Source organism: Trichomycterus rosablanca, chromosome 9 (assembly GCF_030014385.1).
Source record: "Trichomycterus rosablanca isolate fTriRos1 chromosome 9, fTriRos1.hap1, whole genome shotgun sequence".
NCBI lineage: Eukaryota > Metazoa > Chordata > Actinopteri > Siluriformes > Trichomycteridae > Trichomycterus > Trichomycterus rosablanca.
The window spans coordinates 29,258,062-29,285,637 of NC_085996.1; the positions used below are offsets into that span (position 1 = coordinate 29,258,062).

The 27,576-nt window shown below is 39.4% G+C and overlaps 2 protein-coding genes across 6 annotated transcripts in view; one reads left to right on the forward strand and one right to left on the reverse strand.

Annotated features, from left to right (window-relative positions):
- snx17 (sorting nexin 17) overlaps nucleotides 1-27,576 on the reverse strand; it is a 64,358-nt gene that overhangs the window by 392 nt on the left and 36,390 nt on the right. Inside the window, exons 11-17 of one of the 5 annotated variants that reach the window (XR_010013730.1) lie at nucleotides 27,108-27,236; nucleotides 26,333-26,410; nucleotides 25,459-25,536; nucleotides 25,328-25,369; nucleotides 23,212-23,502; nucleotides 11,195-11,318; nucleotides 9,377-9,394 (exon numbers count right to left, since the gene is read on the reverse strand). Coding sequence is in view for 1 of the 5 variants with exons in the window: in XM_063002198.1 (XP_062858268.1) it covers nucleotides 23,383-23,502; nucleotides 25,328-25,369; nucleotides 25,459-25,533; nucleotides 26,333-26,410; nucleotides 27,108-27,236 (444 nt within the window). In the remaining 4 variants the exon portion in view is untranslated. Of the gene's footprint in view, nucleotides 1-1,297; nucleotides 1,473-9,376; nucleotides 9,395-10,984; nucleotides 11,319-18,621; nucleotides 23,503-25,327; nucleotides 25,370-25,458; nucleotides 25,537-26,332; nucleotides 26,411-27,107; nucleotides 27,237-27,576 lie in introns of those variants that run through there. The other 4 variants (XR_010013731.1, XR_010013729.1, XR_010013732.1 and 1 more) reach the window with 4 other exon arrangements.
- On the forward strand, nucleotides 579-16,163 carry znf513a (zinc finger protein 513a). Its single transcript, XM_063002197.1, has 5 exons — nucleotides 579-715; nucleotides 1,140-1,241; nucleotides 3,935-4,069; nucleotides 12,792-13,544; nucleotides 15,389-16,163. The coding sequence occupies exons 2-5, from the start codon at nucleotides 1,202-1,204 to the stop codon at nucleotides 16,138-16,140; spliced, it is 1,680 nt and encodes a 559-aa protein (XP_062858267.1). The 5' UTR covers nucleotides 579-715; nucleotides 1,140-1,201; the 3' UTR covers nucleotides 16,141-16,163.

Genomic DNA, 27,576 nt, shown 5'->3' on the forward strand with positions numbered 1-27,576 from the left:
CTACAACTCCTAAACTGACACTTTTACACTGTATTACATGAAAAAAAAAAAAGATTTCTATTCATATCTTCAATAGCATTAAAAGTATTCAGCATATCAATAGCATTTAAATCTTTCAGCATATTAAAATTTCAATAACTTTTAAAATATGCATCCATAGATGATCACACCATATTTAACTGTTTCAATCTTTTTAAGTCGTGGCCACGATCTCATTCCCACTCGTCACTAAGTCGTGGCCACGACTTAATTATCTGGTTCCCACGAGTTAATAAGGTGTGGCCACTTAGGGGACGTCACCTTAGGGGCTCCGTAAATAAATTATCAATTATATTAAGCAATTACTTAATAATTACATTATTATTATTATTATCATCTATGAATTTTTAATTAAAACGCTTTAAAAATAACGCGTTTTTATAAACGATCTGTGGTTCTACCACAAATGACATCTGTAGTTTTGCTATAGACGTAATAGGACTACAAATGTACGCGGCTGCGTCAGTTCCGGAAACGGATATACGTAGTATAGCGGCAGAAAAATGTATACAAAGGCAATTTGGAAATCAATTAAGTGATGTAAAAGAACATTAATGGCTTTTCTTTGCGGCTGATAGGAGGAGGTGTCATGGCGGACTGTTAACATCAGCGCAGTATCAGTTGTCGCTGTTTTATTAAGAGGTTTAGTGCTAAGAGAGGATGAAATAAATAGAAGGTATGAATAATAGTAAAATGCTGGCAGTTGAATGTTCTGGTGCATGTTTAATCTGAGTGCAGTGTTCTGTTTACAGAAGCTGTTTTGTGCTAATGTGCTGTGTGTGTTTGCGTCGATATAAAACAGCTTCATGTTATTATAAACGTGTAATTTATTTATGAATGATGTCAGATATTAAATCATTCAGAAGCTCGATGATAATGTTAATATTGTATCTATACTGTATGAAGCTGGTTGGTATGATGCTGTGATATGCTGCAATAACATTACTGCCTGTGTAGGCTTCTACTGACAATAGGTAATAGATAATACATTATAATTGTGATACTAGGGTATTATATATGGTAGTACCAGTTAATTACAGTTTTTTATAATAATGGTTGGTTGGAAAGTTATAAATTAACTGTATGGTTTTGTTGGTCAGAGTGAGCTGATGGTGAAAGAGCTTGTGGCAGAGGATACAAATAAAGAAGGGCTGACTGGAAGATGCCAAGAAGAAAACAACAGAATCCACAACCAGTAAAGTGTACGTACCACATACTTTCATTTATAAACGAATTAAAAACAGGTTTGTTTTATTTATCGATTTTATTAACTACACCCAAAGTCAGGGCGGCACGATGGCTCGGTGGGTAGCACTGTCACCTCACAGCAAGAAGATTCTGGGTTTGATCCCCAGGTGGGGCGGTCTGGGTCCTTTCCGTGTGGAGTTTGCATGTTCTTCCCGTGTCTGCGTGGGTTTCCTCCGGGAGATCCGCTTTCCTCCCACAGTCCAAAGACGTGCAAGTGAGGTGAATTAGAGATACAAAATGATCCATGATTATGTTTGACATTAAACTTGTGAACTGATGAATCTTGTGTAACCAGTAACTACAGGTCCTGTCATGAATGTAACCAATGTGTGTAAAACATGACGTTAAAATCCTAATAAATAAATAACACCCAAAGTCATATACTGCACATGTAGTCATGTTAGGTAGAGACTATCTGAAGGTTTTATTAGAGATGTGCTGCATCTGTCATTGACACATCTCTTTCATTAGGAAAGGAAATACCCCACACTGTGATTACATTAAAGTAACATGTCTCATGAGTGTGCCAACAAGTATTTTGAGATCATTTATCTTTTATATTTTTCTAAAGCAGCATTAAATCAACTGGCCACAAGCATAGACGCCATGCATAAAAGATTTAAAAGAGAACGTGCTGAAACAAACTTGTTGGTCAGTGTGTTAAAAGACAGAGAAATCAGCATCTAAAAAACACAAAGGCAGGCTGATGTTTACACTTCTGCTAGTCACATTATAGGCACAGCCTCAACCTGCCAATATTCAGAAATCTGGCAAGAAATTTACCACTTGCCAAAAAACCAAGGAGACCCAGTCAGACTTGGAAGAACATGCCTAAGTTGCCAGCCTTTAGGTTCAAACCCAGATTCCCAAAACCCTGGAGCAGTGCGAAATAAACACGGCTTAATTTAGCAACCAGTGTTTTCACTGACCAACTTAAGTAGACTTTATAAATATAAGCACATTTAGAATTTAAACTGTCAGAGAGACAGGGGCATGTTTAATACATCACCATTCCTATTAATTACACTTATAGTGTGAAAACTAAGAATACTAATTGCAGTATCATTGTTGCCTGATACAAGAATTCAGCTGCTCAACAGTCTGTAGCTGCTCTTGTTTGATTCTACTCCTCATGATGTGGTACAAATTTTCAGTAGGAGCCAGATCTGGACTGCAGACAAGCCTGTCAGTGGTATCTTTACACATATGCCACATGGGTGACACTGATTCCGTGGGCCCTTATACACCCTCATACCATGACACATATTTGCACCTTTCACTAATCACAGTAGATATGGTCCTTTTCGTCTTTGGCACAAAAAACTCAATATCCATTTCTCACTAATCAAGACTACTGTATTTCAGTCCATCTAAGAGGGGCTTGGGTCCAGAAAACTCAGTGTTTCTGCACTGATTAATTCATGTATGGCATTATAATATAGTTCCAGGTTGAATTTCTTGATGTGGTGACCTGTGTTAAGTGACAATGATTTTCTGAAGTACTCAAGCCCATGTTGCTTTATTTATCACATTAGCATGACGGTTTCTCATGCAGTGCAGTGGTTTTTGCTGTTGCCCCTTGACTCTGAGTCTTTGCACAATATTTTGTTTGATAGATGATGAGATTATTTGCAATTTTGCCTTGAGAAATGTCTTTGAATATTGGGAAATGTTTTACTCTTATGTTGCCTCTGTTCTAAGTTTTGTTTTTAGCGTGTTGCAAGAATTAAAAATTAAAATGTGTTTACATTTACAAAATACAGTCAAATTGGTTAGCCAAAACATAAAAAAAAACACATAAAAATGTGTTAGATTAAGAAAGGTTTGAGAGGATTCTTCTTTTTTCAGTATTATACAAATTTTTTTTTTCCAGAAATAGGCTTTGTACAAACCTTAGTTTCAGATAAGTTGGGACAGTATTGAAAATGACAGTTTTCTGCAATGTTGTGATGCCCAGTTTGGCACTTATTCTTGTTGTTTGGATAGGTTATACACCATTAGCAGTTGCTGAAGATAAATAAAATGAATAAACAAATAAAATAAAGCTTAAATAAAAAAATAGGCTATTAAAGGTCTATTAAAAAACCTTTTTTGAATAACTAAATAAATAAAAATTGTTATATGGTATGCATCTAGGTAATAACGTGATTTTCTGATACATTCCTTTGTCCAGCAGATGGCAGCAAACTGTCAGATTTGTAAATCATTTGGGTAATATTGATGTTCTTCTCAAGCTTTGTATAAATAATTACAATAAGTCTAAACATGTTTTAAAAAAGTTATTTATATTTATTTATGTTACAGTCTTTTACTAAATGTGTCAAGCAGATTAACCTGCATAAATGTGTAAAAAGACTACACAGTGCAACCATGGGGACCTGGGTTTGATCCTTTTCATCAGTCACTGTCATTTTTTTTTTTTTTTTTTGCTGGTCACTGTCTTCTAAATTTTGTCCTCTATATTTTTTCCCTTCCCCAAAACATGTAGAATGTGCATTGGCTTCTCTTCTTTGCCCCTAGGTATAGGTGTGTTCTTTTGATCAATTGGTGCTATCTACAGGTTAGGATTCTGCCTTGGGTCCAGTGTTTTCAGTGGGTGCTGGACCCTCAGAAGTTATTAAATAAATCATTGTGTGTTGCTTTTTAGTGGATTCTAAAGATGACGTAGACGTAAATACTGCAGCAAGCCTTTCTTTCGAGAGCGACTTTCTTCTGGGTCCTGATCTTGACTTCTCGGATGCTGATAATGACAGCAGGATTGTAGGCCTGGAGACCTTTTCAGGTGAGTGATGGTCTTGTGTGCAGTACATCAAATTTGACTTGTTCTTTTGTATGTGCTGTATTTGTATGATTGTAAACACGCTTACTTATCAATGTATGTTGTTAATCTGGGGACTGACTAATCTTATACACAGAGGTTTCAAGACTGATGGGCAATATTTTCTTGGGTTTTCCAACATTGATTGATTGTTTCATTGTAAGTTATTTTTAGGGTATTTACCACATTGTTTTGAAAACTGAATGGGGAAAACATATTCAGACACTAATAATGTACATACAGTGGGGGCCAACAAATGTATACACACTTTAGTGAATGTTATCAATAGACTTTAGACAATAGAATTGAATTACGGTAGCAGTGTGTATGATGTTCAAAGGTGACTTAAAATTAATCTCTAGATGTCTTTATAAATGTAGTATCACAACTAACTTTCATACAGGTTTTTCTTTCATTGAAGTGTGTATACATGATGGCCTGTTTTCTTCTATTCATTTATTTTTGTAAAATAATATTTTTGTTTTGTGTATACGTTTAAAAATCCCTACTTTTTTTTTTACATACCTCAAGTGAAGATGTGTGTTTGTGTTCCTACCTTTCTAACCAAGCGGGTAGCACTGTCGCCTCACAGCAAGAAGGTCCTGCGTTCAATCCCCAGATGGGCAGTCCGGGTCCTTTCTGTGTGGAGTTTGCATGTTCTCCCCGTGTCTGCGTGGGTTTCCTCCGGGTGCTCCGGTTTCCTCCCACAGTCCAAAGACATGCAAGTGAGGTGAATTGGAGATACAAAATTGTCCATGACTGTGTTTGATGTAACCTTGTGTGAACTGATGAATCTTGTGTAATGAGTAACTACCGTTCCTGTCATGAATGTAACCGAGGTGTAAAACATGACATTAAAATCCTAATAAACAAACAAACAAACCTTACTAACCATGTGGTAAATAGATTTCAGTTCACCTGGGCAATTTTCACATTACACATACAGTCTTGCCATGGTGTATGACCTGTGACATGAAACTGTCTTCGACAACCTCACCCAGTTTTACACTTCACACAGTTGTCTCTGTTTCAGTTAATGACTGTGTTTCAGCCTACATATGAAAATGATGGTCATTATCAACTGTTTGGTATAACTGTTTAATCATACACCTGACTATAATCCTACAAAATGCCTGACTGTGCAAGTGTACCTAGAAGAATTGATGCTAACGGTGGTCCAACCAAATATTGATTTGATTTAGATTTCTCTTTTGTTCATTCACTGTGCATTTTGTTAATTGTCATAAAAACAATGAACACTTCTATTTTTAAGCAGCATTTTTTCCCTTTTTTTTTATATGAAATTCCATGTTTAAACATTGTTTAGTGAAATTACATATGGCCTATTTTTAGCACATTATACTGCACATTTTCTATTTACTTGCTGAAATTAACATACCACTTCAAACTAGGGCTGGGCGGTATATCGCGAATATCGTTATATTCGATATTACTTTTTACACGATGTTAAAAATGGCCATATTCGATATATTGAGTATGTCTAGGATACACAGGTTACCATTTGAGAACATTTCAAACAGAGCACAAGCGCTGCGCATAAACGCTTTCTCTAGGGGGTAGCGGGTGGGTGCGTGCACAATGGAACCACAATGGAAATAAGTCTACGGATTTTTTGTGTTATCCCTGACTGTTTCAGTTTCTTATAAGAGGCATTGCATCTATTTAGAAAATGTGAAATGGTTCAATAAAATCAATCAATCAATCAATCAAACTTTTCAAACGAATTATTAATTGGAATCAAATCAGGGAGCTGTGCTCTTATCTATGGTAAAGATTCATTCGTTTTGCTCACACAAATGAATCAGTTCATTTGTGAAAGAGATTCATTCGTGGTTTATGACTTGAAAAACAGCTGTATAAACCAATCAGAGCTTCCGAATTCAGATTTTGGGCAGAATTTCAATCTTTCTCTTGATTGATTTCAGCTTTTTACCTTATAGGCGGATAAACACAGTTGGAAATGTATTAATATATTCTGGAAATATTCTGGAAACATATAAGATGATTTTATCCCTAATGGAACTACACACGGATATAAATTTGATTCGCAATTTGAGGAACAGAAGCTCAGGTACGCAGCGGTTATGATTTTATGCTGCTGTGTGGTTGATCTGGGTCGCGGTGCTGTTTAACGTGCGATTTCATTTTGCAATGATAGCAAAGCATTATCTAATATTGAACTTTTTCGGGATAGTTTTGATGCTCATTTATTTGAAGTAAAACAGACAGCATAAATGTGATTGTAAGATTCTGCTGGTTTGTTTGATGTAAATATTGTTAATATGAATACAAATACAGCCTGTAATAATACAAAATATAAACACTGTAATTCTGTCAGAATTGATCAGAACTACAATGTTTTGTGTTTTTAAGATTACTTATAAACCAAATAAGCTAAAATACAGGCAGTGGTCTGCCATTGTACTTTAAGTTTACATTATATCATATCGTATATAGCCACTTCTCAAAAGCATATCGAGATATGAGTTTTTTAGTCATATCGCACAGCCCTACTTCAAACTGGATGGCCAGTGATACCGTGGGGAATGCAAATGATCATCATATTTTTAGAGAACTGAGTCTTGAATCTTAGAGAGCTGATAGAAAGGACAGGCACCAGGAATACAACAACATCTTTAATGACACTAAAAAAGAAAACAAATGTGAAAAAAACTGTGAGATCAGGAATAAATTTCAACCTCAAGTTGGTATAAAAAGGGATGGGCATGGAAAGATCCTAACTGACCAAATAATGATCAAACGACGATGGAGGAAATACACAGATCATCCCTACAAACAAGACATTAGTTGCCAAGACTACACAGAGTACACAGAAGAACCTTCATTGCTTGAAGGTGAAGTAAAACAGACTCTGAGATTACTGCCAGAAAAGAAAGCCAGAGGAATTAATGACACCAGAACAGAAATATTTCAAGATTCCTAAGAAGTGATGATCAAATTATGCCTACAAATCTGGAAAACCACCCAATAGGATGGTAGATTGGAAAAGGTCAGATTATATCCCAATACTCAAAAATAGGAGACAGGAAGTAGTGTGCAAACTGTTGTTCAGTTTCTCTTATGTAACACCCTAGTAAGTTTATTGAAAGCAGATGTGCAGCACTGCCAGATGTGCAAGCAGGATTTAGAAAAGGACGTCAGCATGTGTTTCATTGATTTACTGCAAAGCTTAGGAATGCAAAGCATCTCATTGCTCTGATGAAAAATCTGTCCACAGTTATGACAGAAAATAGACAAATGGACAAACAGGCTGGTTCCACATTGGCTTAAGATTTAGACAAGGCTACATTCTGTAGCATTTCCTGTTCAAATATATGCTGAACATACAATGAGAGAAGGCGGGACTGGAGGAAGATGATTAACCCATTCAGCATTAACCCAGTGACCCAGCATTACACCATGTCCCTGACCAAAATAAAGTGTAATATGAAGATGAAATATGAGATATTTCTTTCTATTTTTATTTCTATTCCTATTTCTACCAATCTAGTTGTATCCAATTCCCCAATTGGATCACTCCTCCACCCCAGCAGACCCATGCCCCATCCAAACTGTGCAGCTCCTAACTACTTTTTTCACCTGCCAGAGACTGGGTTACACCAGGCAAGTCATGCACTGCTCTCCAGTATTCACTATATCTTTGCAGTTGCATTCGTCCAGCCAGCAGAGGCTGCAGTTGCAGCTGTAATAAGAAATGTTTTTGACTGTCCCTCCCAACAGACATAGCAGGGAATGTCTGTGCAGTCATTTTTGTTGTTGTTGTTGTTTTTTTATAGTACAGTGGTACCTTGAAACTCAACATCAACTGGTTCTGGGAGTGGCTTCAAGTTTAAAAGGGGTTGAGTTTCAGGATATTTTTTCCCATAAGGATGTTTGGGAAACCTGTTAATGCATTCAATGGTCCCGTGGAACTGCATATATTTTAGGCTAAGGTAAAATAATGGGGTTGTTTTTGACACTTATACACTGAAAATAACACAAATATAATATAAAAAACACTGAAATGCAATTAAAAAAATAGTTAAAAATCAATATAAAAAATACAATAAAACATGCACTTTACCTTTACTTCTTTATTGTTTCCTTTTCTTGGAATACTGTATTCCTTTCAGTAAAAGTGCATTCACATGAGAAGCAGCAAAATAGTTTTTGCACTGGTTGTGCCTTTATTTCCTATGGAGCTTAACGTGACTTATTGTACTAAAACAATGAGCGAGGAATTTCATTAGTGGAGAGAACTTATGAGCAGTAATAATTAAGAGAAGTTTAGTGTTCCCATGTTGTTCTTTTAATACATTAAGTCACATTAAGATTTTCAAAATTTATCAGCTCCCCGAGCTATAACACAAGTTTAAAAGTGAAACAGGAGGAAAATCCAGCTAAACACAGATAGATGTGGACGCTTTCAGAGTGGATTTGGCTGTTGTTCCACACAAATGCAGATTCATCTCATATGCGCACTTTGATGACGTCTTACTGCACTGCTGGGAAATGTCGAGTTTAAGGGTACACATTTCTGGACATAGGGCATCGAGTTTCAAAGATTTTGAGTTTAGGGAATGTCAAGGTACCACTGCACATATACAGTATATACGGTAGCAAAGATGAGCTTCCACCTCTGATCTCAGCAGTGCTGGGCTAGCACATTAGACCGCTGCACCACTTGAGTGCCCATAAATGAATTATTCTAAGCAGTAAAAGTATTGTATCGTTTCCATGAGGTATATATCAGTCAAATTATCTGACTTACATATATAGTATAGTAAGCATGTGGTTGCAGTAGAGGATCTTAATAGCTTATATTTTTCTTTTCATTATTACCAATGCAGAAATGGTAGTTTCTCTGTTAGGGTTCATATAACAAAATATTTAAAAAAACCTTATTCACAGCTGAAAGATTGAAGCTCAGCACTCACACTGCAGCATTCCATCTGAAAATAGCAAATCAGAAAAGAAGCACTGTGCCGTCATTATAAAGGTCATCAAGACTGCCATCATCAAGGCCACCATCACAGAAGCATTTATTCATCATCATCATCATCATCATCATCATCTACTCTGTGTCTTTATCATCATCATCATCATCATCATCATGCTCTCATCATCATCATCATCATCAGCACAGCCATTATAGTCATCATCATTATCATTAGGCTGGGTAATCATCCACCAAGGGTTCCTGACAAGCCCAGTATAAAGACTCCGGCACCATCTTCACACTCGTTTTCTCCATGTGTGAGGAGAGAGCTGCAGAAGAGAGAAGGTCCTTCCAAAAGAATCAGAACACCAGAATACTGACGCTCTTTCTGCTCTTTTATCATCTGTATTATTTCTTTCTGTCTTGTAAGGATACTGAGAAAACTTTTAACTGAGTGAGTACATAAAGAATGTTTTCTTAAACTAGCTTAATTATCTGTTGCTTGAAGAAATGACAACAGTGTCTTATTCTGTACACAGAAAAGAGTAAAACAGTGGTGTTGTATTGATATTAGACAATCCAGGCCTGGTATATTAGATGAAATTTCAGATTTTCTGCCGCTCAGGTGGCGCAGCGGTAAAGTACGCTAGCACACCAGAGTTGGGGTTTCGAATACATCGTATTGAATCTCAGCTCTGCCTTTTCCGACTGGGCTGGGTGGCAGCATGAACAACGATTGGCTGTTGTTCAGGGTTAGAGGGTCGGATCATAGGTCCTCATAACTGGTGCGACTGCGGCCCCTGCTGGCTGACTGATGGCGCCTGCACAGGGCTGAAGAATAATGCTGATGGGGGTGTGGCCCTCCATACACAGTGCCCGTCAAGTGTATGAACTCGACTCGTGCAGGTGAAAAAGGGAGGGGGGAGGGGGGAGGGGGAGGGGGGGGGGGGTCGAATCAGTTAAGAGGCGTCCTCAGTCAGCGGTGAAGGGTCGAATCAGTATAGAGGATGCAATCATGGTAATTGGACACGACTAGACTAGGGGATAAAAATTTGGGGCAAAAAGTGTGGAAAAATAGAAAAATTTTAAAAAAAATTAAAAAAAGTATCAGATTTTTGGAGCCACTGCTGCATTTTATGACATGTACATTGTCTTATATTTGATGGAAACATTCTGGTTAAAAATGAACATCAAGGCCACTCAGGTGACACAGCAGTAAAAACACACGCTGGAACCAGAGCTGGGATCTCGAATACATCATATCTGCCTGCACATACACATAGCTCTGCCTGCCAGCTAAGGCTGAGCAGCCACATGAACAACGATTGGCCTGTTGTTCAGATATGGGCAGGACTAAGCCGGATGGGTTCTCTCTCTCATGACTGGTGCAATTACGACCGATTGATGGCGCCTGCACAGAGATGAGACAAGAGTGTTCTCAGGGTGTGTCTCTCCGTACACAATGCTGAGCTGCACTGCATTTGTCAAAGTGTAGGTGATAAGATGCATACGGCTGCTGCCCACGTGTCGAAGGGGGCATGGGTTAGCTTCGTTCTCCTCAATCAGAGCAGGGATCGGCATTGGTGGAGAGGAAGCATGATGCAATCGGGCAATTGGACGCGCAAAAAAAAAAAAAAAAGGAAGAAAAGGGGGAGAAAATGCATAAAGAAATCTTTTTTTTTTTTTTTTAAAAGATGAGCATCAAGGCTCTTTTCTGTACTAGGACCCAAGTGGGGGAACATACTTCCCCTGTTTGTTCAAATATCTGACTCTCTTGCTGTCTTTAAAAGATAATTAAATACTCACCTCTTTACTAAGCATCTTATTTAAAAAAAAAAAAAAACCTTGTTCTAACAGAGTTTCAGTAGATTTGTATACTTGGACTGTTACTACTTAAACTAGAGTAAGGTAATGTTTACTGTGGTAGCACTTGTCTCTTTGGATAACAGCGTCTGATAAATGCCAAAATATAAAGGTAAATATCCACAAAAGATTAGTTTCGGTCATCAAAGCTTTGTTGGTACGAAAAAAACATTTTTACAATTTACAATCTGTTTATTAAAATTGAAAATTGGTAAAACACTAGCACACCAGGGCTGGGATTTTGAATACATCGTATCGAATCTCACCTCTGCCATCTGGCTGGGCTGGGCGGCTGCATGAACAACGATTGGTTGTTCATAGGGTAGGACAAGCCGGATAAGGACCTCAAAACTGAGCGAATTACGACCTCTGCTGGCTGGTTGATGGTGTCTGCACAGAGTAGAGGATTAATGCTGATCAGAGTGTGTCTCTCCGTACACAAAGCTGATACGCATATGAGCTCGCCTCGTGCAGGTGAAAAGATGCAGTCAGCTACTGCACACGTGTAAATAATTAGAAATCGCTACGAGCAATTAAATTTCCAATACTCTTGGGGTGTTAATGTCTTTAATCACCACTAGGTGGGAGCAGCGTCTCATTGCAGCGAAAAAAGCTCAGGGTTCCCATCGATTTTCCATTCTATAGTTCTTTTATTTTAAATCCTCCCGCCCCTGCTGGTCTGTGAAATTATATCTTATATGAAACCGGTCCATGGTGCAAAAAAGGTTGGGAAGCGCTGCCCAAGGGGGCCTCAGTGAGTCTAGAGGGGCTTCCCATTGCATTTAATTAAAAAGTAAAAAATAATCACATATGATGACATGGAAAAATCAATAAGCTTTTGACATATTGGAGATCTCTGTGTTTGTTTGTTTATTAGGATTTTAACGTCATGTTTTACACCTCGGTTACATTCATGACAGGAACTCATTACACAAGGTTCATCAGTTCACAAGGTTATATCAAACACAGTTATGGACAATTTTGTATCTCCAATTCACCTCACTTGCACATCTTTGGAATGTGGGAGGAAACCGGAGCACCCAGAGGAAACCCACGTGGACACAGGGAGAACATGCAAACTCCACACAGAATGGACCTGGACCGCCCCACCTGGGGATCGAACCCAGGACCTTCTTGCTGTGAGGTGACAGTGCTACTCACTGATCATATGGATCAATTTGAACCCTCCTATAGCCTACATTGATTTTTGGAGTATGGACACATTTGATTTGCCCACCACAAAAGTTCAAAGGTCAACGGACGATAACTAAGATTCAGCTTCAGTTGTTAATGCAGATCTCACTAAAGTAGACCAATGTGAGGAAGCTCCCGCCACCAGTTCACCAGCTGTAATTCCACTGCATCAACCAAAATCAGAAAATACCCAGATAATATGCTTTCATTGTTGATTGATTCATAGTTCCCATTAGCAAGAACACAATGCCTTTTGTCATCCATGCTGAAAGAGTAAGAATAATATCATAACCCATGTTGAGGGGTCCCAGATTATTTTATTTTTTTTAACACGGGGGTCTAAGAGGAAAAAAAAGGTTGAGAACCACTGATGTCATGCTATTCAACATGGTTAACTGAACCAGCAAACCGAAATATTGAAGTTAGTTGTTGGCAAGTTTGCCAGACGTCAACAAAATTTGTCAGAAAACATAATTCTATAAATCCACCATGGACAGAGTGTCAGTCCATTTCAGGCAATCAGACACTGATCCATTCATTCACTTTCAAACATCTAGGTATCTATTTCACAAACTGGCATCTTTTGGCGCATAACTTGAAAATCTTGCACAATATGTCATAAATCCTGCCACCATCAGACATCTGTTGCTTGTTCTTTTGTAATCCCAGATAACATTAACCTGCCAAGCCTCCACCTGGGAGACGAAGTGAGCTCCTCCTTCAGTCACCTCAGCATGGACAGTGACTCCGATGACCTCCACAGTACTGAAAACCAGCGACAGGATGCACGAACCGTATCCACCTTTCCTGCCTACATCTCGTGCAGAGGCTGCAATAAGCTCTTGGATGAGGACGAGCACTTCTGCCGACGCTGTAAACGTGATATGAACAGCATCAAAGACAGAAGTATTCAACTGGGCACACAGGGGGCAGTCTCCGAGGGAACTGGGTCTGAGGAAGGCCAGCTGAGGCTGAACTCCTGCCCTTTGTGTGGCTTTTCCTCTCGCTATGCCAACCACGTGAAGAGGCACATGAAGACCCACAATGGGGAAAAGCCATACCGCTGCTCAATGTGCACCTATGCTTCGGCACAGCTGGTCAACCTGCAGCGGCACCTACGCATTCACACCGGAGAGAAACCCTACAAGTGTGAGCACTGCACCTTCGCCTGCAGCTCGCTGGGCAACCTGAAGAGACACAAGCGCATGCATACAGTAACGAATCCTCAGCAGAATATGCAACTGCGCATGCATGCAGTTAGGAATTTACACCAGCATGTGCACACGTCTGCAAATCTGGCCCAGAATACAAAGCGGCAAATGATAACCGTGCAAGATCATGCACAGAATACACAGCACGACCTCAGATGTTCCACTGGAGGACAAAATTCAAAAAATGATCAGCCACAACTTATAAGAGAAGGTAAGGGTTGTATTCTCTCTTGGTGTCAAAGAGTTATACAGTTTGGTGAGATACCATACATTATTTTGTAAAATAGCCTTAATCCATCTTTATTTACATTATACACTGATCACCCATAACATTATAACCACCTCCTTGTTTCTACACGTACTGTCCATTTTATCAGCTCCACTTACCATATAGCAGCACTTTGTAGTTCTACAATTACTGACTGTAGTCCATCTCTTTCTCTGCATGCTTTGTTAGCCCCCTTTCATGCTGTTCTTCAATGGTCAGGACCTCCAAAGGACCACCACAGAGCAGGTATTATTTGGGTGGTGGGTCATTCTCAGCACTGCAGTGACACTGACATGGTGGTGGTGTGTTAGTGTGTGTTGTGCTGGTATGAGTGGATAAGACACAGCAGCGCTGCTGGAGTTTTTAAACACCTCACTGTCACTGCTGGACTGAGAATAGTCCACCAACCAAAAATATCCAGCCTTTAGCGCCCCATGGGAAGCGTTCTGTGACCACTAACGAAGGTCTAGAAGATGACCAACTCAAACAGCAGCAATAGATGAGCGATCGTCTCTGACTTTACATCTACAAGGTGGACCAACTAGGTAGGAGTGTCTAATAGAGTGGACAGTGAGTGGACACGGTATTTAAAAACTCCAGCAGCGCTGCTGTGTCTGATCCACTCATACCAGCACAACACTCACTAACACACAACCACCATGTCATTGTCACTGCAGTGCTGAGAATCATCCACCACCTAAATAATACCTGCTCTGTGGGGGTCCTGATCATTGAAGAACAGGGTGAAAACAGGCTAATAAAGCATGCAGAGAAACAGATGGACTACAGTCAGTAATTGTAGAACTACAAAGTGCTTCTATATGGTAAGTGGAGCTGATAAAATGGACAGTGAGTGTAGAAACAAGGAGGTGGTTTTAATGTATGGCTGATCCAGCCTTTTGGGATAATCTTCTGTAGATATGATGCTAATCAAATGGTGAAGTTAGTGTGGTGATGTGGGCATATTTCTTGCCAAAAATTAGAGAATCATGAATTGTGATCCTGATCCTAAAGGTCATCAGTGTGGTCATCAGTCCATGATCTGAAGATCAGGCACAATTGGCTAATGCAATAAGACAATGATGTGATAAATACATTTTTGTTTAATACTTTGGAACTATCAATCTTTAATGGGGGCAAATACATTTTGGGTCTGTCCGAAAACCTAGTGAGCTCTCTACATAGACGCATTTTATATGATCCTACGGCCACTCCCGAAAAACAGAATGTCTAAATTCTTAGATACCTTAAAATTCTGCCTACTGAGGTGCCTTAATTCTAAGCGATAATCTGACTGAATAACGAGGGAGCATCCAGTGCTTCCTTAGCAGTGAAGGTAACCCCAGCATTTAGTGCAGCACAACTTTTCTTACTAAAAATTACAAATATGGCAGATTACAATTGTAATTCATTTACAAATTTGGGCTTGTCAGCGACAGTAACCGTTTTCGGTACACAGAGGGAGATGTTAGCTGGCATGCTAGAGGGTTGTGCCATGGGAGAGTGGATGTCTATTGGATGTCTATCTGTCTATTGAATTGCCTGAGGCTAACTGTGTTAGCTTAGTAAGTGAAGACTGCGGTGACAATCGCCATAATCGCTGTCTTAAGTAGCGTGTCTGAATAACCTGTCTTATAACTTTGATGTCTTATTAGAATCCTCTCTACTTAGGCAGCTGCCTTGGTAGGCAGTAGGCAGCAAGGCAGCTCACTACATTTTCGAACAGACACTTCGTCATCACTGTAATGGTCATTGACTGATCTGGTTTTGTAACTTTTTGCTTTCAGAAAATAAAGCGAATGTGAGCATTGAAGGTGACAGGAGGCATCTACAGGCGTATGCAAGCCTGAAGTCCGAGCAGCAGTCCTGTACCTGGGCACAGCCTGGCGTTCTGCCCCCTCTCCTCTTCCCCTTCATGTGCCGCCTGTGCGGCCTGGTACTGGACGCCGAGGACGGCTCATCGGCACAGATCTGTGCCAAGTGCACTCTGGAAATGCTGACTAAAGAATCAGCGGGCAGCACCAGTGAACGAGGACACAAAGGAGACAGAGTGTACACCTGTGCCGCCTGCCCCTTCTTCACTCACTACCCGAATCACCTGGCCCGGCACATGAAGACACACAGCGGCGAAAAGCCCTACAAGTGCCCGCAGTGCCCGTACGCCTCGGCACACTTCGACAACCTGAAGCGACACCACCGCGTACACACGGGCGAAAAGCCCTACAAGTGCCACCTGTGCGAGTACGCCTGCGGCAACCTGGCGAACCTAAAGCGGCATCAGCGGGTACACTCGGGCCTGAAGCCTTTTCAGTGCAGCTTGTGTAGTTACAGCTGCAACCAGAGCATGAACCTGAAGCGCCACATGCTGCGCCATACCGGAGAGAAGCCACACAAGTGTCATTTATGTAACTACACTACAGGCCACTGGGACAACTACAAGCGGCACCAGAAAAAGCACGAAGCGGGAATTGACGAATGGGACAAAACGCCACAGAATGTCAACGAAGATGATGCTGAGGATGAGGAAGACGAGGTGTAGCCTAGCAACCGGGGAAATAATATATGATGAGATTATTTGACATTGTGATTGTACTGAAGTTAAAAAGTTATGAATTGTTACTGTACCAGCAATAGCTTTTGCAAGTTGTTGTCGTTTGTCTGTGTTCTTATGTTTCTTTGTAGAATGTTCAAGCTGCTAATGAGATTTGTGCACAAAAATGATGGTGTTCAAAACCCCTTCTTTTCTTTTTTTTTTAAACTGGATCAACCGAGTTATTCAAGAATCTGCAGAAGTTTTTAGTGACCTTGCATGATTTAGTAGTGCCAAACAGAAAATTCTAGACTATTGTTTACTGCGGTGTTAGCAGGCTACCTTATGGGTATGCATTGTTTACATTCGCAGCATTTGCATGGTCATTTACCAGGTTGCACAACACGTGATCACTCATCACTATCCTAAACAGGGTCGTGGGGCTCCCAGTTATTCCACTAGCACACCAGCTCTGAGATTTTGAACACTACGGTCTGAATCTCGGCTCTGTTAAATGCGAGTGCTCGATTACATCCTTACACACACGTGGTTTTATGTATCTTGTTAGAATGCGGTTATGATGCATTTTTTACCTGTTGGGTGGCACAGCAGGTAGTGTAAGAGCCAGGGTCCTAAGGACCAGGGGTAGAACTTTACCCTCAGTCACTGTGATGAGTTTACAATGTGTGTTTATGCAGTTGTTCTAATGTCCAGTATGTGGATTGGCCGTGTGACTGAATGTGAGTTCGGGGCACCCAGTATTTTCTGGTTGTAGCCCTATTATGAGGTGGTCTATTAGGCTAGCCCACCACCACTGACATCTGGGTTTAAATCTCAGCCAGCCAGGCGTCTACACAGACAGGTTTGGGTTGGGGGAAAAGAGTTGATTGAAGAACTGCAATGGATTGGCGCCCACCCCAGGGTATTCCTGCATTGCACCCATTGGAACCAGACCCGTGGTTAAACCAGTGGTTGATTAAAATTTCCAGGTAGGCTCTGACTCACCATAACTCAAATGAATTCATGTTTTCCTTGCACAGACGTTTAGTGATGCTTGGCCCTGCTAAAATGTTTGTTCTTACTGACTAAACCTTCTGTGGTTTCGACTTTGCTGCTGAAACAGAAAGTTTAAGACCTGCATAACCTCCATTTATAGCATCAGACTGTGCCATAACCACTGGTGTTTTCATTTGCCGTAATTGCTGTGAAGTGTTGCTTTTTTGTTGTCTTCACTGTGAAACTGCCTGTTTTGTCTGATGTTTAATTAGTGCATAGTAAAAAAAAAACTAGACTGTCATGTTTAATGTAAAACTTATTTTTGTAGGTTTTTATTTGGCATGCATTTGCCACAACTGGCATTAACTTGGGTGGAACAGGACCCCGAATTCTATATGCAGTTCAAAACCTCCGGGTTGCCAAGAAATGGTGAAACGATGATAAATTATGAATCTCTTTGATGTGGTTCTTGATTGTGCTCATGTGATTATGCAGTCGATTCTTAATTGCCTTAAATAAAATCCATTGTGGTGATACTTGTGTGATATCTTGATCATGTGATATGCTTGGTGAGGAGTGGCATGTTATTGTTTGTTTATTAGGATTTTAACATCATGTTTTACACTTTGGTTACATTCATGACAGGAACGGTAGTTACTGGTTACACAAGGTTCATCAGTTCACAAGTTTATTGTCAAACACAGTCATGGACAATTTAGTATCTCCCATTCACCTCACTTGCATGTTTTTGGACTGTGGGAGGAAACCGGAGCACCCGGAGTAAATCCACGCAGACACGGGGAGAACATGCAAACTCCAACCAGAAAGGACCCGGACTGCCCCACCTGGGGATCAAACCCAACTCTTGCTGTGAGGCGACAGTGCTACCCAATTAGACCCCGTGCCGCCCGGCCTGTTATTATGTATTATTCATGTATGAAGCAGACCTCCAGTATACACTACATGACCGAAAGTATGCAGACATCTAAACATCACATAATATGGGAACGAACAATGAGGCATTTCCTTTTTTTGCTGTTTGGGATGTGAGAATGTCTAGCTCAGTGTTTGTTTATTAGGATTTTAACGTCATGTTTTACACTTGGTTACATTCATGACAGGAACGGTAGTTACTCATTACACAAGGTTCATCAGTTCACAAGGTCATATCGAACACAGTCATGGACAATTTTGTATCTTCAATTCACCTCACTTGTATGTCTTTGGACTGTTGGAGGAAACCGGCGCACCCGGAGTAAACCCACGCAGACACGGAAAGAACATGCAAACTCCACACAGAAAGGACCCGGACCGCCCCACCTGGGGATCGAACCTTCTTGCTGTGAGGCGACAGTGCTACCCACCGAGCCACCGTGCCGCTCTATTTGCTACAAAAGAATGAGAAAAAATTGATTTGCAACTGTTGCAGCTGTTTCAGACACACACACAGTGATTAGATTTTCTTCTGTAATTAATGATCGTACAATGATAAAATTTTATAAAAAAATGTTCATTCACTCATTTATACATTGATACTAAATATGATGGGTCATATTTAATAACCGTCACACTGGAAATGATGTCAAGCCAAAGGATACGATAAACGACATTCATTCAAATACATTTTCATTTGTAAACTTATCTGGAATTAAGTTGGTTGACCAAAATTGCAAAACAGAATCTTTAACATCGAAATGTGGAATTATTTCTTTAAAATACTGAAGCTTTCTAAAGATTAAATAACTAATGTCTACCTAAAATTTCTAGTAGGTAGGAAAATTGGGTGTAATGTTCTACAGCACTCTCAGGTCAGTTGTGTATCATTCACAAAACGGTAATTGACACTAATGCAATGCTATAAAATCAAACTGCAGAAAATATGAAATGGATGCGAGTGCCTTTTCCACACAGGCCTGTCAGATGCTACAACAATATTTTATTAAAGAAAAAAAATTGGATAGAATTCTTATTTAAACAATGAGATGTGTAAAAAGACAAGTACAAGGACAATCGCCAAAATTCATATTGAATTTGTAAACACTTCTACCTAAGTCTAAAATTCTGTAAACAGTGATTAAACGTTTTTAATTTTTCCACAACTTAGATTTATTTGATCTACTGCATACAATTATAATACAGAATAGTAATGAATACATATTAGCAAAATGGTCTGAATACTTTTTCAGAATTGAATGTACATTTAAAAAAGTGACATGATGGTGATTAATGTGTTTTGTGCAAAATGCTTTAGTAAACTACAATGTTTGGCCTTTCTGAGAAACTGTCTAAAAAAAGATAAAAGAAACTCTTGAAAGAAATGAGAGAAATCCTCAAGAACCAGTTAGCAGAATGTTTTCCATAATTAATCATACCATCTGTCCATGTTAATATTGTGCAAAATCATGAGTTCAGCATGTGCAAGCAGTTCAGCCAAACATACCAACAGAGCAGACGATGTTCTGCAAGACGTGTCACCGGAGCTTACACCAAATACAAACCAACACTCGAACCACCAAAGCAATTCTCCATACGCTGGGTGTTCGGCCACTCTAGTGCTCTTTGTGATGAACAGTCCGAGTAGTCGAGGTTTTTATTCATTGTTGTTACAGAAAAGGCAAGAAAAAGCTTAAAGGCATATGAAGAAGTCCCGTTCATTGGCAAGATCACCTCACGAAAATGCTAAATCTCTTAATGATTGGCACATTGCACATCATGTAGGCAGCAGTGTCACCTAAATACTCTTCATTTTACAACGAGTGCACTTACATGTACAAAATAATCTGAAACAGAAAATAAAGATTTTGGCAAGAATACAAGTAGTGAATGACTTGATGATGGAAGAAGCTCCAGGTCTACACGTATAAGCTAGTGGCTAAGTCATTAGATTAAACAGCACAGTCCAGTAGTGAAGCGGTAGCATCACTACTTTTAATCTAACTAGCCTTTGAGCACAAGCATTTTCCACTCACACACACTACATTCATTATTTTGACGTCCATTAAACATATATTAATCTGTGTTGTTGTATTTCCTGACTAGCTTCAAACAGGGCTGTTTCTGGTCCTTTATGAATAAATATTTATTTTGAAGTCATGGTCACGAACACAGTGTTTATCTTTAAGCTCTTGCTGTTTTGATCCGAAGACTAAGGCTGCATCTTTGGAGTGAAACGACATGCTTGTTATTACAGGGATCTCAGTCTGATCCGTACATGCCCTAAATGCCAAGGTTTTAAGAAGACTCAGATTTGATAAACTCCGAATTATATAAACTGATGAGCCAAAACATTAGTACCACCCCCAGGAATGTGCATGGCAATTCCTATTTCGGTACAACTGTGCATGTGATGGTCAGGAACATATTAAATGCAGATATGGGCAGCATAAAAACCTAAGCGATTTTCTTAAAGCCAGATCGTATGATCATATGACTGGGTTAAAGTTTCCATGAAAGAGCAAAGCTCTAACAGGCAGCTGTGTTCCAAGGAGGAACAAGCCACAACCTGTTGACGAGTTGTTGGGCAGCCAAGACTCATTGATGCCAGAGGACATAAAGGCGATGAAGAAAAAGCCACTGTGGCTCAAATTGTAGATCATTTTAATACTGGTCTTAAAATGAATGTGTCACAACACAAGGTACATCAAACCTTTTGTGTATGGGGCTGGTGTAGTCACGGGCCAGTCAACGTGCCCATGCTTACTCCTGTCCACCATCAAAAGCACCTACACTTTGCACCCAAGCAATGGAACTGGACCATCAGAGCAATGGAAGAAAGTTGACTGGTCCAACAAATGCTGTCTTCTTCAAGATCATTGGATAACCGGGCACAACATCGTCAATTTACCCATGGAAGAGATGGCACCAGAATGCACATGACCATCCACCAACAGTGCAGAAAGAGATGCTGCTGTTAATGTCCTGTTATCAGATACCACAGGACTCCCCTTGATGTCTTGTGAAGTTCATGTCTCAGCAGTTCAGAGCTGTTTTGACAACATATTAGGTGGGTGGTCCTAATGTTTTGGGTCATAAACGTGTGTGTGTGTGTTAATTATGAAATAAACATGATATGCATTAAATCATGATTTGTGCAACTGTTGTGTTCTACAAACAAACAATAAGTACAATGACGTCTGATTAAGGGATATCCCATCATCACATGAATGCTACTAAAATCAAAAGCAACAGCACATTTTTGTCACACACCAAAATACATTGCTGTGGACGCAGTCTAAAGCTAGATCCACAAAAACAGAACAGAGATATAAAACTGAAATGAAATTATTTCAATATTTCGATACGGTAGTGCTGTTAGCAATGTGCCATTTTAGCTACGACTTTCAATGGTTAACCAGTTTATATTGCAGCTTGTAGTGTGTCCAAAATGACCAAATTGGCAGTCCAAATCTAATCTCACATGTTTAACAAGCTTTGTACATTTGAAATTTGGTTGCAATTGGCCTGGCAAGCTAGGCTAATTCACTCCCAAAATGGTAAAAAACACAAATGTAAATGACCAAGTCTCCAGGCTGATTGTAAACCACATTTGTAGGTGACATTTGTAGTGGAGTTGGATAACACTGTAGAAAATCTTAGTACTAGTAAGCACTTCCTTCATTTTGGATCCACTGCACTGCCATATCAAGAAGTAACAGTTAAGAAATCAACAAGAAACATTTTGGTTTACTAAACAAAAACAACCCCACTTTGAATTTAACACCCAAATTTGTTCACCACAAATCCTGCTGTAAAATGTGACTTTGCTTGCACAATTTTGCTGACCAAATTACCGTCAGGTTGCAAATGAAATGTGATTCAGAAAAGTGACGTTATCATGCGATCGCACGGTTGCATTGGGTGTGTTCGAAAACCGAGAGAGCTCTCTACATAGACAGCATTTTACGTCCTCCTACGCGCGCTCCCGAGAAATAGGCTGTTCGAAATCCTAGATGCCTTAATATGCTCACTAGTTAGGTATCTTAAAATTCCAACGCTATTTTGACTCGAGAATAAGTGAGCATCCGATGCTGCCTTAATGGTGGAGGCAATCCCAGCACACAGAAAAATTCAAAACATGGTGGACGGTGCAGAAAAAACGAAGTTATTTTCAAACGTAAATAAATTATTATTGATTTATAATTTGTATAAACGTGCGCAAGTGTTTTTATTTGCAAGTTCGAGCTTGTCAGCAAATTTACCCATTTTCGACATTAGTTAGTTGACATGCTAGCACATTGTGCCACCCCATCCCATTGGTTTGAATGGCATGAGGCTAACTGTGTTAGCTTAGTTAGTGAAAACTGATGGAATTGCTGCCTAATAGCACATTCAAATAACATGCCTTATAAAAGTCAATGACTTATTAGAATCCTCTCTATTTAGGCAGCTGCCTTTGTAGGCAGTAAGACAGCAAGGCAGGTCACTAGGTTTTCGAACACACCCACTGTGAAGAAATACCCTAAGCTATACCTAAAATGACTTAAACAGATTCTTTTGCCATCAGCCAACACCCTAAATCCAATATCATTGATCAAAGCATGTTGTTCACTTAATTACAGAAGAAATGCCAAAATCTGATAGAGATCAAATCATAAGTGTGCATGTGAAAGCACTCAATAAAACAGTAGATGCTGGTGTGAGCATGTGGAATTTAGTTATTAAGGAAAACAGCCATATCTCTGACTAAATTCTGGAACGGTTTAAATCAGTGAAATCAGTGTTCTCAGATCTACTTTTACTATGGTCATCGGCTTAAGATGGCATCAAGTTCAAAGAATGCCAGGCCATTGGTGACGTAGCGAAAAGGACAAGAAAGCACAGCTTTAAGTCTCTGATAATGAAATACTATTTAGTCAAGGTTTAATCAGCAGCAGCCATTAGCACACCAATAATGCATCACTTTTTTTTGTTCATCTGTGGATGCTGTAAACTCAACCCAATGTCACTCTGCATCCCTGTGTGATGGCTTTTTAAAGCGTGCCAGGGTTTAAAATACTGATCAGATATTTTAGCTTCTCTAAGTATTTGATCGACGTGAATGAGACACAGAATGAATTGTACTTGTGCTACACCTAGAACCCTTACTTGATTTCTGGCGTGTATGGGCGTGGGGGGATGGGGGGTTGATAGTTGCAGATATGCTGTAGACTACATGGCAACAAAGTGCTCAGTGAGGTTGCAGGATCAGACGCGTCCCCTCCGCTGGAACGTGCTCGGCTCAGCTCAGCTCTCCTGTGATGCAGTCTGGAAGGAGCCTCACAGATCGTCATCACCGATGCCCTCAAAGGCGTAGTTTCCATGGAAATCGTTGCCGCTGAGATCGTTAGCCGAGTTGGAGGCACTGATTCCCCGTAGGGAGACAGAACTTAGCTTGGTCTAAATGAAAGATTGGAAAAACATGCAGAGTATTAGCACTCTAGAACGTGTATTAAACTTTAACAAGATTGCGTGTGGATCAATAGTAAATTTTAACCCAGTGGGTCATTAGTGAATTTTAGCCCATCTTAGCCCATTTTATTTGGTGTATTTTTACTTTTAAAAAAATAGTTCTACTACTATCTACTTATTCATCTGTGCATCTGTGTGTAGAAAACCACAACAGGACAAAAATTCATCTAATAAAGCAATAAATAATAATGCCGGTCAAAGGAGGAACCGCAGACCACTTTTTTTTTTTTACTCCAGCCGGCAGGTCAGAACAGTGAGTCACACTATTCCCCATGTGAATCTTCCATCACACCGGCCGGCACCTCAACCAAGTGTGGAGGCCTGAATTTATTTTCACCAATATATTACACACTTTATGGCCAAAAGTATGCAGATACCTCCCATTACAGTGAGTGAGTGAGTGAGTGAGTGAGTGAGTGAGTGAGTGAGTGAGTGAGTGAGTGAGAGCGAGAGAGAGCGATAGATAGATAGATAGATAGATAGATAGATAGATAGATAGATAGATAGATAGATAGATAGATAGATAGATAAGATAGATAGATAGATAGATAGATAGATAGATAGATAGATAGATATAGAGATAGATAGATAGATAGATAGATAGATAGATAGATAGATAGATAGATAGATAGATAGATAGATAGATAGATAGATATAGAGATAGATAGATAGATAGATAGATAGATAGATAGATAGATAGATAGATAGATAGATAGATAGAATAAGATAGATAGATAGATAGATAGATAGATATAGAGATAGATAGATAGATAGATAGATAGATAGATAGATAGATAGATATAGAGATAGATAGATAGATAGATAGATAGATAGATAGATAGATAGATATAGAGATAGATAGATAGATAGATAGATAGATAGATAGATAGATAGAATAAGATAGATAGATAGATAGATAGATAGATATAGAGATAGATAGATAGATAGATAGATAGATAGATAGATAGATAGATAGATAGATAGATAGATAGATAGATAGATAGATAGATAGATAGATAGATGCTTTATTCATCCCAAAGGAAATTATTGGAACATTAAATTGCTGAACATGCCATTTCAAAACCATTGCAGTAATGAGACTAAAAAAACCTCTATCTCCAAATGACTTTGAAAGATGCCTATGGGAATTTGTGCCCAGACAAAAGTGCATTAGTGAAGTCAAGAACTGATGTTGGGCAAGAAGGTCTGTCTCACGGTTGACCATTCAGTTAATTACAAAAGTGTTAAATGGGCTTGAAGTCACGGCTTTGTGTGTGTATGGAGAGTCACACTATGCCCCATGTGAATCTTCCATCACTCCAGCCGTCACATTAACCAGACATGGAGGCCTGAGTTTTGCACCGGCACTAATTGGAAACCTTAGCTACCCTCAGGTATGGCCAACTGAATGCCTGGCCAGCTCAGTCAGTAGAGCCACCGTTCTTAGAATTATACGCACAATCACATTCATTTTTTATTAAACATATATCTATATGTAATGCTTTTTTAAAGTAAATCTCTGTTAATGCTGTTAAATACACTCCTTTCTTGTTAATAGACAGTATGTGTAAAATGAAGATGGACACATGTATTCAAAATAAAACCTCACTAGAAGTCACTTGGAGCACAGCCTCTTTTTCCTGTATTGATTCGATACCACAAGTACATTAATACAAACACAACAAAGAAACAGAATGTAACCACTGCAAGCAACCCTTAATGTGATCTTGAGTGAAAACTGTGTGAAACTTACCGAGAGCTTGACGACTTGCTCGCGATTTGTATCAGGAGAGTCCTAGAATAAATGAAAACCCATTACTTAACCCTGCTAATGTTTCTGCATGCTTCTAAGGCATTGCTATAATTAACGAGTTTGTTTATTACCAATAACGGAGGTGACTTCACAGCTTGCTGACTGTTGGATCGATGGATGGATCCATTGAGACGCTTCTTCTGCAGCTGCTGAACAGAGCACATTAGCATTAGAGTGTGAGAGGCCAACAGAGCTTGCAGAAATAGACAACCACGCTCGACATGGAGCCTACACGCTAATGATGAGAGAACGTTAGATAAATGAAGTCCCTAGATAAAAAAGAGCAGTGTTTACTCAGAGCAGGCTGAATTCAATGCAAACCTCTACTGAAAGCTGTAGAGGGAGCTGTAGTTTGTACTTTCAACACTAACACAAGGAATACATGCATTAACACGATTAAAAGGATATGGGAATCAAGTAAAGCAAATGAAACAATAATAATTACCTCATTGTGCAAAATAATCTATAGGGCCAGTAAGCGTACACATTAAGCGTACACATTAAGCCACAATACACTCACAGAGATGCCAGGCTTGTGTTTTTTCAGCCAAATGGGCTTGTTTGAAAATGCAGTCACAAGTTCAAAGGTTGCAGGAAGCATTTTTTTGGTGGGGAATTTACTGCAGCCACCAAAAAGCTTTCATAACAAACAGTAGAAAATGAAAATTAATATCTACTCAGGACTTGCTGAAGAATCTCAGGAACAGAACACAAATGTATAGAAGGAATCAAGCTCTAAGACTGTAAATAATAAAAAAAAATATTTTTCAGTTTCTTCAAATGTCTGTGAAACCTTAGATTTTGGGCTAATTTTAGCTTCTGAAAGGCAGGATTTAGACAGACTTTAGGCTGGACCTGGCAACCCTGTACGCCCACATACACTAAACAGAAGAATTGGATCCGTTTGCCAGTAGGACAGGCAGTAGACATTACAAATAAACTGACCTTCTTAATGCTTCCTCCAGACTTCTTGACCATCAGTTCATCCACCATGGACTGCAGACAGATGCTCATCATGATAGCCTAGAAGAGGAAATCAGAAACAGTGTGTAACCATAGCATCTGGAGTCACATTGCATAGTTTTAACCTGTGGCAATAACTTTGAGAACAACTTTTTGTACTTGAATGTTTTTCTGTTCTCCCCACCTTTCATTTCCTAATCTACAGCTACTTATTATCACCTGCCGGTGTTGGGTTCCCACACAGTGTCACGCTATGCTCTATGTGACAAACACCCCCTTCCCTAACTCATGCAGGCAAACAAAGTTTTAGAAAATGAATATCACGGCAGCAGCGATTTCATCTCGCAACTATAAACACGCCAAAGTAGTGTGTTACATTACACCGCTGTGTCACCAATGTGCCTTATGTACCTTGAAATTTTTATTTAAAATGGGTTTATATGTTCATAATCATATGGGCAAATGTAATCACACTCAGAAGCTTCATCTAAATCTAAAGAATAAACGTTTCTACTTCCACTATATTCACACTCCACATGGTATGCTAGCACATTAAGACCCCATTTGCAACAATATGTAAGCTGTAGGTTTGTAGTGTGTTTTGATTAAACTGGCACTTCTTTAAATGTGTGTAAAAAATCTTGGTGGTTTTCCTCCAACACTCAAACATACACATCCAGAAGATATCCAGAGAAACAAAAAATATTTTATCCACAATAAGTGGCCTAATTTAACATTCTGCAGGTGGGTTGCTGACCTGTGGACTGGTGATAGTGACCCACTGCAGACGGTCTTTGCTCATCAGATACTCGAAGGCCAGCTCCAGTTTGACCTCACACTTGCTGGAGGTGCAGGGATTAGCTGTGCCATTTGCCACCGGAACTTGCTGCAGAAGGGAAACACAATCATTACAATCTATTATTATGACCAGTTCTTAGCATAAAATCCCAGTTCATTAAGAATATGCTGTATGTCATTTTACAATTATTCTGATTATCAGTAGTGGTCATGCTAATGCTTACTTAGACTGTATTACAGCAAGTACAAAATTCATAAATAAATACAAATTTAAATTCATTTGATCACAGTTTTTGTTGAATCTGAAGGTTAGCAACACCAGCAAGAAAAGTTTTGCCTTATCCTACGTAAAAAAAAAAAAAAAACTCACTGTATGGCCTATATCCCTGTTAAACATAATTCCTGTCAAACTGAGCAAAGGGAACCAT